General features: G+C 36.0%; 1 protein-coding gene across 1 annotated transcript; it reads right to left on the bottom strand.

Moving 5' to 3' along the window:
- Positions 1–330: 330 nt before the first annotated feature.
- LOC129271659 (beta-3 adrenergic receptor-like) lies at positions 331–1,368 on the bottom strand. The gene has a single exon (XM_054908951.2). It carries the CDS (start codon positions 1,366–1,368, stop codon positions 331–333), a length of 1,038 nt encoding a protein of 345 aa, XP_054764926.2.
- Between the last annotated feature and the right edge of the window lie 11,282 nt (positions 1,369–12,650).

Here is a 12,650-nt window from a genome sequence, read left to right as displayed (position 1 = left end):
ATGCATAAAGGGAAGGAAAAAAAGGAAATTGAGAGAGTGAAAAGGGAAATGAAAGAGGTAATAGACAAAAACAAAATGTGTCTGATGCGTGGGAGAGACGGTTGCTGGACAGAGAGGAAGAGATAATGCAGATAGAGAAAGGCTTGTAAGAAGTCAGCAAGACATATTTCTATATTCTTCACTAATTTAGAAATAAATTGTGTTTCTTTTCTGCTATAACAGAAATAATGTGAATACGTCATACTCAGATGACAAAAACGTGACTCCGGGATGGGGGCAAGAGGGACACACGCCCCTACTTCCATGTCTTCCCTGGGAGTGTGCATTTGATTAGTATTCTTGTCCTTTGAATTTAAGCCTTCGAGCAATCTTTTTTATTCTCTGTCTCGTGGCCCTTTTCAACTTGACATCGCTAAGCATCAAGACTACCATTTTACTATTCCAAACATACTGTGACACATCGTTCAGGAGGAAAACTACTGCATCAACCCCTGAATCGTCTACAATAAAGCAAAGCGTTATCATGGTCAGAACATTCGTCATAAAGCTAAACAACGCTACCGACACAAGGCGAATAACGTTCTTTAGTCCCCGATGTCGTATCCCTTCTCGAACGCCTTGAACATCATCGCGTAAGTTGTCCCTCGCTGGGTTCTCGTCATCGGCGTGTTGTTGAACCGCTACACGGCGAAAGCGTTTGGACTGCGATACCGCTTTTTGTATCATAGCGAAGTCGAAGAATATTATCAAACCCAATGGCAATGACAAGGACATCGGCAGCATAAGAAGATATGGGAGAGTCGTCGGCAGTGTTGCCTGAAAGCCATCTGGGGAACATTCATGCGTGTCGAGAAACGGAAAGTGGCGGAATGGCAGGAATATCAGAGCACACAACACAGAAAGGAGAAAAGCGAGGATAGTGAATACTTTCACTCTCCTAATGGTAACGTAAATCGGGTATTTGAGTGGAAAAGTAATGTAAATGTACTTGTTGATTGCGATGGCGGATAACATCCATGTGGTTAGGAGGAGAAGAAAGGCATACGTGAAACACGATATTAAGCACACCTGAACCATTTGGATGGTATCCAGAGATCCGAGGACATTAAAGCCAAAGAAGGGTCCAATGACAGGATAGACGATCAAGGAAACGATGTCGAGTGAAATGATTAGCTTGTATAGAAAGGTATCCACGTCGGTGAAGTCCAAATCATCGTCGGCCAAAACGACGGCGATGAAGAGGTTCATCGTAATGATAATGAGCGGGACGACGGCGAAAAGTACTGTGCGCATGATTGAAAGTGGAGCAAACATCGTTCCCTGCGGTACACCACCTCCTCGGTCTTCTAGGGTGCCTTCGGTAGCCATGGTAATTGGTCGATGCTATAAAATAGGATAAAATGACATAAAAACACTTCAAACTATTATTATTTCCGTGTATAGGATAAGCTAACATACTACCAATTCTAAATTGAATGTAAATTTTACATGAAATTATGCTTGCATTGCCAGTATGTTTGGTTTCCATGCTTTATTTATTGCATTGAGTTTAGATAATAATACAAACATACAATGAAAATACGTAAAGAGAAAATCTTACCAAATATTAAAAAATACAAATTGTAGTTCTTGTCAGCGGAAGTCGGACTGCTATATGCAATATGGCTGTGTTCGACGTTACTTGAATCTCGGCTAAATTAGCCCTTCAATGTCCTTTTCTGAGGATCGGGGCTATTCATTTGGACATAATCATTCCATTAACTGATTTCAGCTGCGGTAATGATTAAGCCAATAATATCGCTGCTTTTTCTGACAGATTGACTGATGTGTGCTTTTTTCTCATCAATCTTGTGTAATGAGATGAAATAGTACGCGGATGTGTAGGATATTTTCGTATTAATTGCGATGACAGAGTGGAATCAGTGGCGGAATAAAAAATAGGTGAAGGGGCATCCCCCTATGATTTTTTCAACTATGTAAAATTGACAGATTATAGAAAATATAACATGCAAGGAAGAAAAGGGAAGACATAGAAGCAAGAATATCAAAAGGAGATGCACAAATTATTATGATAATTCTGTTATTCAATTGAAAAAAATAACATATTTAGAACGTCTTGTACCTCTTGCTGTCAAAATATTACGGCGCCGCCTGTTTGTGAAATGGTCAGTGTGGAAACGAAATGAGAGGTTTATTATGCAAAAGACATTCCGAATGACTGGAAATTGCCCAATTTTTCTAAACTCACACGCTTAAATCGAAATTTGACCAGAACGATAATTACCAAGGTATCATCAAAATGCAATTTTAATCTTCTTAGTAAATCAGGTTAAATAATCTATGAAATATATAGCTATTAATCACGTTAATAGTAAGTCATTCTATTACAAGGTTTGAAATATAGGCCTACCATTTTCCATCAAAATGTGTGGTAGCTTCAATCTTTCATTCAATTTTTAATCAAACAATAGTGTAAAAGAAATCTATGAGGTTTTATTCCATGACCTTGACGACTCTTATTCATTCTGGGCCAGTTGTTTGATTGATACCATCCTCTTTCTAGCACAGATCTCGTGCCTAGCGTATCTCAGGAGGGAGCAGAGTGTCCCTGGAACAAAAAATAAAATTACATTTAAAAAAATTGATTTTCCTACTTGTCAGAATATTGGATGGTCCTTTTGAGGACCAACACTTGCCCAAGAAAGATACATGGTGTACTGTGAAACCTACTACACTATGTCAAAATATTATTCTTAAAATAATAGTAATTATTTTTATTAGGCTCTACTACTAGTACTCTTATTGTTATTGTCATTATTATCATTATCGTCATTATTATCATCATCATCATCATTTTGGCTACTCCGAATGATTTGGGGTCACCTATTGTATAAAAGAAAAAATTGCAATTTTTTGTGAGTTTTTTTTTATTTTGCTCGAGCATTTTTAATGGCAAATATTTGACGCATCAAACCCCTGCTTAGCACACCACTTATTTTGTACGCATCCCCCGCTTACCTGTTTACACCTACCTCGTGTCCTTAATTGAGTAACCATAGATTACCGTATACTCATGTCAATCATCAAGTCAATTAAAACCATTTTTTATCATAACGTCAACCAACCATTATAAAAACGGACAACCGAGCTCGCATTTGCGCGGCATACACTTGATATGGATGAGGAATAATCTTTTGCCTCTTCCAAGGGCATATCCAGGATTGTGGGCATATTGGACCATGACGAGGATTGTGTCAGAACAGTTAAAAGGAATCGATATCTGGACAAACTTTCCCCGCAAGCAATGTTTTTATTTTTCTATAAGTAAACGGGACGTTTTTATAAACGGGTCGTGGTATGGGCTGGTGTGACAAATTGGTATTGTGGTAACTCCCATGTAAGGCTAAATCAAATCAAATCAAAGTTTCCATGGTAATTACAATTACAAAGTTGTCAATATCACATGAAATATGTCCCAGGGCCCCGTTGCATAACTTTGCCATGCAGTGGTAACTTGATTGCATGGAATCCTTGATTGTGACTGGTTGATGAGCATCGTTGCCATGGCAGTTACCATTGGAGATGGCAAAGTCCCGTGGGGCAGTCAAATATATTGCTGTACACATGCGTGACCAAAAAAAAAAAAAAAAACGCGTTTAAAGTGGTGTTTTTTTCAGTTTTGGACGTGGGCCGCGCGTACACTCAAGGGTATCAAAAACACCGATTTTCACAAAAAGGGGTGGTTTTAAAGACTGGTCATTCATGTCAATGGTCAATCGTGGGGTCAAATGTATTTAGGTTATGTTTTTTTCCAAAGTTTTTTTTAAAGACTAGCCAAACGCGTTTAGGTTATGTTTTTTCCCAGGCTTCTTCCCCGGGGTCATATTTTGGCGACAACTTGTTGAGGGGCCAAAATGTGTAAATAAAGCCCACGAAAAACTTGTTTAGGGTTATTTGCACACTGAGAAAAACTCGTTTAGCGGGTGTTTGGAAATAATTTGATCACTCATGTGTACAGCAATACATTTGACTGCCCTCCCCCAACCCCTCCCCCCCCCGGGGGGGGGGAAGTTACCATAATATAAACTTGTATGCAACTGGGCCCAGATCTAATTCATCACCGAATGATAATGTTAAACATCTTGAAAGCACCGATCACTTTTGATATATAGAGCGACCAATAATCATATTCAAAGTTCAAAACAATTTTGGTTTATTACAAATGCATAGATAAAGTCTAGCAAGAAAACTGGGACTGGCATTGTGACAAATATAAGTCTTGTGGATCAGACAAATAAGAAACGAGAAAAACAACTGTATTGTGAATTCAAAATGGACACATAAATGACATTAAATGGGGGTGTTAGATTGAAAAAGCACACAAAGGTGTAATGACAAGAGTTTTATCTCTTACAATCGCTAAATATTTTGCACTCGAAGTAATAGCAATATAACTGTAATGCCTACTTTTCACGGTGAGCGTATGAGAATATTAATTTTTTTATGGCTCAGTGGTATAGCGTCCGCCTCATTAAAAAAAACGTGGATATACTTGTTTGGAATTAATATAAGGACCAACCATGCGCTGGATTCTTTTGTATGTAACTTCAAACGAACCATGATCGGTTTTAAATAAATATTGTCTGACAAAATAAGATGTCAGGACCTACCCACAATCATGACAATTAAGCCTAGTTATGTCAAAGCGCAGCTTTTTATTCACTTGTTTACTTCGGAAGTCTTAAAAATCTATCTTCATATGGGTTTTGAGGTATACTAGCTGTAGGCCTACGCAACAGGTCACCAACTTTATCTTGTGGATCTTGAAAATAGTATTAAGTTAAACAGTTATCAATATAAAAGTGCGGTATAAGTTAACCCAGGTTTCATGGCTTTCAGAATTCCACACTTTATGTTTGTGAGTATTTCCGTAAATAAGGAATCCACTTGGTGACACGCTTATTTTGGCCCCCCAAAATTCAGATAATCATCTTTTTGTTGAAAATTACTATTAGAAATTGTCTTATTGAGAAAGTCCCTGCAAAATGGGAGTAAACATAATGCAATTCAGCAATCGATTAAGATACTCAACCCAAAAAAAAGGAGGTCGGGAGGGTGGTAGGTAGGGTCCGCGGGGCCGATATTATATATGTGGTTAGGATATGAAATATTATGTGTAATGAGGTCGAGGTGATGGGGTTTTTTAATGGAAATATTTGTTAATGGCTTCAATTCGACTCGGTTTTATTTATGATTTATTTTTGTGTATTTGGAAAAAAATCTCTTTTTTATGATGTGAATATTTGACACTAGAAAAAAGATTTGATTACGTTGAGTTTATTAGGTTTTATTGTAGCACTGCTCAAGGAAAATAAGAGAAAATGTAAATAAGTTTTCAATGTATCTATTAATTTGTAAAGAGATGACTGTTTGATGTATTTTATTTTGTACATGAATTGAAGTTTTTGACAAATAAAAACTTCTCAATACAAAAACAAAAAATCCCTTTTAGAATGTAATGCTGATAAAAAAAAAACGTTTAGTGTTTTACATGTAAATGGGGACGCCATATGTTTATTCTTTCTTTTTTTCAAAGTGTGCTTTGAAGTGGTCACTTTTATTTAATAATGTATGTATAGAAACTAATATTAAGATATAAATTAAAAATAATTTTTAGGAAATAACTTATGATAACATAAAATGGAAGCATTGTTATGTCACAGTCATTAGGTAGCATTTTGGGGTATCAAAGTCAGCTGCAAAATATAATAACGACTATGTCATAATATTTTTTTATAATTATTCTTTAGGAATATTAAAAACTATGTAAAGGCTATCAAAGAATTAAAATCTCACACTTTGAAAGGGTAATATAGATTCTACACTAAATGGTCAACGTTTCCTGTGTAACTGATTTTGGGGATAGCAAATACACGGTGAAAACATAGATTCACTAATGCCAACTAATAATCATCTCAATAATGATTTCAGATTTTTATTTTCAAAATCAGCTTTTTGTGTATAATTTATGAGACTGTATAATCTATTCTACTCAAATTCAAGGCTGTAGACTAGCATGTTCACAATATATAAGAATAAATGTCACACATTTCTGCCTAAACATGAACCATTTTACCTTTTCCCCCATCAAGTATGCATTCTTTTCCTATGGAAAATTATATTTCAATCCTATCATTGCAATTTAACTTGGAAAATTATAGCTAAAAATGACATCAGGTTTGTACTTTCTTAATTATGGTTTGATGAAGTCACTGAAGGTGGTATTTTGCCATTGAGTCCCTTATTTACGGAAACACCCTTATGAATAAAAAGAGGAACTAAATGCGCGAAAATCATTTCGGAAAGTGGAAGCATAAATTGTCCCGTGTAATGTTTACCATGAAAGGGAAAACTGCATTGGGGGTGCGTTTGGTCAGTCATGCGAATCGAGTGTACTATCTGTACATGGGACCGATTGCACGATAGGGTCTTTGCAAGAACCGTCTTTCGTGTCGCCCAATTATTATGATGCGCCCTGTGAAACGCATTTTAAATAAATTACCTGCAAACATATTTTATTCATCCGTTAAAGTAAACAAAAATCTTTGTTTATAAAATGATGTGATATATCATGAAATCGTATACGAATTGATTTAAATGCTAGCTTACGAATTGTATTGGTTTATCATACATTTCAGAAATATCCCGCTTACAGCTTATCATAAAAGATGTCCGACACAAAATACGGTCCTTGGAAAGATCCCTTCGTGCAATCGGCCCCAGAGTACCTGTCATCGTACTATGAATTTGTCGCCTTTTGTATTTACCTCTATCATCGTGCAATGATCCTAGGTTTTTCAAGCATGGACACAATAGACAGTGAAATTATATTGGTTTCAAAACAGTTGTCGCCGAGTTTCTTTTATAGTGTACATGCAGGCAACCGATGTTGATATCCAGTTATTTCACTTTTTGCATCGTCGCGTACGGATGATGTGCCATGTCAACACCAAATCCTTCTTGTCTAACTTTCTATTGACTCTTTTTTTATTTCCTGCATGTGTGTATCTAAATGTGAGTATTGATTTGATATTATTTACTACCTCATTCTCTGAACACTGTAGAAGTAACTTGGTATTTGTTTTATATAGGTTCGATAGTCGGAAAACAGATTTAGAAAAGAAGTCAACGCAAAGAAAAGTTTCTCTAATGACAAGCTAACACCTCTAGCATGTATAAGCAGCAGAAAAATATATTTGTAGGCCAGTGGGTGTTTTTTTGTTGTTGTTGGGGGGGAGGAGTGGGTTGGGGTCGGTGTGCGATGATATGTTGCATTGTGTGTTCAATTTCAGAGAGTAAAATCTTGTCCATTCGATGTATTTCATTACGATTTTTGTATGACTGCTTTATTTTGTGAGATATCACGTTGTTTTGGCTTGTCACTCTAAAAAGTTGTTTATTTTTTTGTAATTGTTTGAACTTTTTAAACAACTTATTTGAACAGTTTAAACAATTGTTTGACAAGTTTAAACAGTTGTTTAAAAATTTTAAACAGTAGTTCTTAAACAACGTGCTTGAAATTCTAGACAGCGTTTTACAGTGTATTAAAGGGAATCCCCCTCTCTGTTTTTTGTTTAAATTGTAGCGAATAGAGTAGGTAGTTTGTACTGTAGAAAGTATTTTTGTAGTTAAAAAGTGGAAAAAAGTTAATGACTTATGTGTGCGTGTGAGTGTGTTCAAGAAAGGTTATGTTCATTGCTTGCAAAAGGGAATTTGCCTTCTTAACATCATAATCATTTTATTTCCCCCTCGGAACTTGTTTTTTTTTAAACCTTTTAGTCCTACAGGCAAATCCACTGGGTTTTTTGTTAAGTTAATATAGAATATGTCTTGAGATTAATGATTATTCTAATACTTCATATTATGGTAACTTTCTGTTGAAGAATTTGAATGAAGAAAAAAAAATGTATATCGAGAAAGAATTTTTTTAAATGAGTGGAGAATAATGATTTCTCTAAATACCAGGACTCAAATAACTGTTAAAAATCCAGTAAATTTAAAAGAGGGCGACCACTTTTGCACCGGAAATAATTACAAATTCAATTCTGAAGTGCAGACTAACTAACGCCTTTCATTTTGAATGTTTACCTTACAGATTAAACATGTTAAAGATAAAATAAGTTATATGACTTGCAATGCCATGACAATGAAATGAGAATATGACGCATAAAACAGAGCAATGTTATTACGTTGGCTGTCATAGCTCTGGCACACAATGCAAATTCAACTCATATTTAAACAAGAATCTGAAGAGAATCTGAAAGTAAACTGCATGTGAATCCATTCGCACAAAGATATTGAGTTAAAGGCAGTGATGTCACAATGACATGCACTTTGAGCAGATCTAGTCATGAACGTATAAAACGGCAGGCGCGGATCCAAGATTTCGTGGGGAGGGGGCCCAAATTTGACCTGATTTTTGGCGCCCATGTGTACTTTTCGAAAAATGGCGCCCCTCCCTCCCGGCCAGGCTAACTTAAATGTAACTTAAATGCCTTAAATGTATTTTGAATTATCTTATTACATAATCACATTAAAAAAAAAGGCAATTAAAGACCACTTTTTTAATGTGTTCTTGAAAAAAAAATCCATGAATATATAATGTAATATCAATGGGAGCGCGATTTTGGGGGGTCTCAATTTGGTTTAACTTCCCAACAAGAGTAGGCCCTACTAGAATATTGTGTGAACGGGAGCTGTAGTTTCTTTACTCGTAGTTTAGAATAGCCTTCAATAATATCAATGATAACCTCTTGGGAATAATGCAATCTCGAAGCAATCGACTCAATCTCCTCATCAGTGGCGAAGCTGTGATTTATTCAGCAGGGTTGCACGGGGGGGGGGGGGGGGGCTTGTTGAACTTTTGTAGAGGGCACCAAGATAAAAAAATAAAAATAAAATGGGGGGGGGGTAGAAGTTAAAGAAATTCCGAAATTTTATTCTTAAAAACAAATTGAGGTATCTCACAAGGCCTAAATAAATAATGATGACGCGAAGCGCGATATATTTGACATAATATTTGAAAAATAATATTATATTTCACCATAATCCCTTTCCTTTTCTCTCTTGTTTTTCTTGGTCGTGATTTTTTTTGGGGGAGGGGGGGGGGGGCAAAACGCCCATGTCCTAACAGTCATTTCCTAGCTTTACTTTATAAACAACATTAATGTGCAATAATCTCATAAGCCCTATGCGAGATAAAAAAATTATTAAATTTCGTGTATTTTGACCCGAAAATTGAACATTCTGGGCAATGTTTGTGAACATGAACAAGATGCGCATGTAACTAGATAATTACTACGAGCGCGAAGCGCGAGCAGAAATTTTTAATGTGCGTTCTGGCCTGGTCGAAAAGGGACCTGTTAAGGAAGTTTTGCAGTTAGCCATTAAGACGATACATATTTCAACGATTAAATAATGCGAGCGCGAAGCTCGAGCTGAACAATTTTTGATATTCCAACCAAAAAATTAGATTTCAAACCCCCAACGGGACACTCGATTCATATTTTGTCACTCATGAAAAATGATGGGTAGTTTTTGGTATCTTCCCACATCAATAATGCGAGCGCAAAGCGCGAGCAGAAAATTTTTGATATTCTGATCTGAAACTGGATAATTTTAGCACGTTTTTAATAAGATCAAGATGCTTTCTCAATAAACATGCGTGCACGTGTTTTAGAGTTAGACAGAATCTGGGCATTCTGAATACATTTCATTTTTCACCATGAAAATCAAAAATGCGAGCGCGGATTGCGAGCTGGAAATAATATATTTGAAATTCCGATATGAAATGGGTCAATTTAAGCAATATTTAAAGCACTGTGTATATAGGGGAATTGTGAAGTGGATGTGGAAAGCACTTAATAAATGATGCGAGCGCGATATTTTATTATTATTTTAAACTAGGATCGATATATTTTAGACCTAAGGACATTTTGTCATTATATAAAAATGATGCCTATCTTCTATTCCTCTTCCTAAAACTTGTCGATATTTTTTTCTGAAAAAGGGACAATTTAGTTATGAATTCATAAAAAAAAAAATTCATATTTATTAATCTAATAAGCCTATTGAGTGCGTGAAATTTGTTGACAGTGCATGAGGCCTGAAAAACTGGATATTTTATATTTGTTGTAATCATGAACAGCATTCATGGGTTGATACATTTATAGCAAATAATGCGAGCGCAAATCGCGATCCGAAAATTTTAAATGGGGGGGAATTCAAGTAGTTTGTTATAGAATATATAGGTAGAGTAGCGTACCGTGGGTCACGGCATGGGGGGGGGGGCACCACCACAAATTTGGTGTCACTTAGGGAGCGCGCTCAGTTGCCAGGTATGCTGACCTAATAAAGAAATTTTAAGGACATGCAATGCCATTAAACGGGTAAGTATCTCACTGATTAAATAATGCGAGCGCGAAGCGCGAGCTGAAAATTTTTGATATTCAGACCTAAAAGGGACATTATAAGCAATTTTTTTGTAATCGTGATACGTACCTGTCTCGCTAAACAAACAATGCGAGCGCGAATCGCGAGCTGAAATTTTTGTATATATTGACCCCAAACAGGGACATTTTAAGGACTATATTCAAGGTATCCATTAAGAGTATAAATATCTCAGCATAGTCATCTAATGATAGTGGCATCCTTTGCTGATTTTGTTAGAATTACATCTAAACACATGAAGCACTTTTTGTAGTCATTGTAATCATGATTATCATACGCATCTCACTAATCAAATACTGCGAGCGCGAAAATTTATGAAATTCATACCTGAAGAGGGGCATTCTAAGGCTTGTTTGTAGGAATTCACTAAGTCCTTACGTATTTCACTAACCAAATGATGCGAGCGCGGATATTCAGATCAGAAAAATTGACATTTTAAGGACTGATTTTAGGAATTCATGAAGAGCAGACATCTCGCCAATCTCGCCAATCAACTAATGCGAACGTTAGCACGGACAGGAAATGTTTTATATTAAGACCTTAAAATTGGGCAATCACTTTAAGTAGTCATGAAAAAGAAGCAAATGTCACTACATAAAACAATGATAACTCGAATTGCGAGGAAATATATTTGGTGTATATTGATTTGAAAACGGGAGGTTTTAGTACAACAGGATTATACATCTCGTTAAACAGTCTATGCGAGCACCAGGAACAATGAAGACAGGCCCTGAGCAAACTGTTTCATACAGTCATGAAAACATGCTTCTTATGTAACATAATTATGATATAATATAACATTATAATAAACAATAATTTCTTCTTTCCCCATTACGTTTCTCTTCCTTTCTCCCTCTTTTTCTCCTTTTCCCCGTTTTTTTTTTTTTTTTTTTTTTTTTTTGGGGGGGGGGGGGGCACTTGCCCCCCATGCCCCCTGGTAGTTACGCCACTGTATAGGTATACAGAACTCACCAATCAAAATGCGAGCGCACAGCGCTAGCTCATGACAATCGAGACACCTGAAATGGAATATTTTGAGAATCTTATATGAAATACACAAAGATAATAGGTAGGCCTAGAACATTTTAATGTTTCGCTTAATTTCACAAACCAGTTATATTCACATCCTTGTCGGTATGCAAATGAGGAGACTGATGACATCACTCACTCACTACTTCTTTTTGTATTTTAGTATATGAAATATTCCATTTTTCTCCGTTGTCGTGTGAAACAACGATTAATTTCTCCCTGAACATGAGCAATAAGCACTGTTTAATACTAAATGGTTTAATCAAGTTGGTCCATATTGTAAAATCTTTAAAAAATGAAATATTGTATAATTCTAACAATAAGAAACAAAGGAATTAGTGAGTGAGGGACATCATCGACTGTCTCATTTGCATGTCACTGAGTTGTGCATATCACTGTTTTGTGAAAAATGTAAATTTTAAAATGTCATAATTTTCTTATTTTACATCTGATTTTGATGAAATTTTCAGCATAATGCTTGTTTGATTTTTTTCTTTTTATTCAAATCAAATTTTATTTGAGGGGTGGACTTGTCCTTTAAGAAATGAATGCGAGCGCAAAGCGCTAGCTGAAATTTTTTTTAATGATGAAATGAAAAGGACATTTTCAATTGTTAGATTAGAATATAAAATATTTTCAGCTTGTGCTTCTCGTTCGCATAAAAAAAACCTGTGAGGTCGGGATGCGTTTATAACTAAACAGTGATGCGAGCGTGAAGCGCGAGCTCAATTTTTTTATATACTGACTTAAGAAGGACTCATTTAAGGTATAATTCCTATTCTAAAAGATTTTCCTTTTTCTCTTCGTCTTTTTTTTTCTTTTTCTTTCCTTTTTTTTGCGCCACCATGGGGGGGGGGGGGCAAAAACTTTGCCCCCTGGATCGGCCTATGTATATTGACTTGAAAAACACCAACATTTTAAGGACTTATGTACGTGTGATCGATGGAGAGGATACATACCTCACTAATCAAATATTGCGAGCGCGTAGCGCCAGCTGATTTGATATTAACCCCTTTTCTGACCCTGAACAGGATACCTATCTCGCCAAACAAACTTCAAACTCGAGCACATTGAATTTTGTCTATTATCGTAAAAACGGGATATTTTAAATC

The sequence above is a fragment of the Lytechinus pictus genome, chromosome 11 (assembly GCF_037042905.1).
Source record: "Lytechinus pictus isolate F3 Inbred chromosome 11, Lp3.0, whole genome shotgun sequence".
In the NCBI taxonomy this organism is placed as follows: domain Eukaryota; kingdom Metazoa; phylum Echinodermata; class Echinoidea; order Temnopleuroida; family Toxopneustidae; genus Lytechinus; species Lytechinus pictus.
The sequence above is the reverse complement of the archived record's forward strand: the minus strand, read 5'-3'. Positions and strand labels throughout refer to the sequence as shown.

Coding starts and splice junctions, on each gene's coding strand:
- LOC129271659 (XM_054908951.2), bottom strand. CDS start 1,368: ATGGCTACCGAAGGCACCCTAGAAGACCGAGGAGGTGGTGTACCGCAG.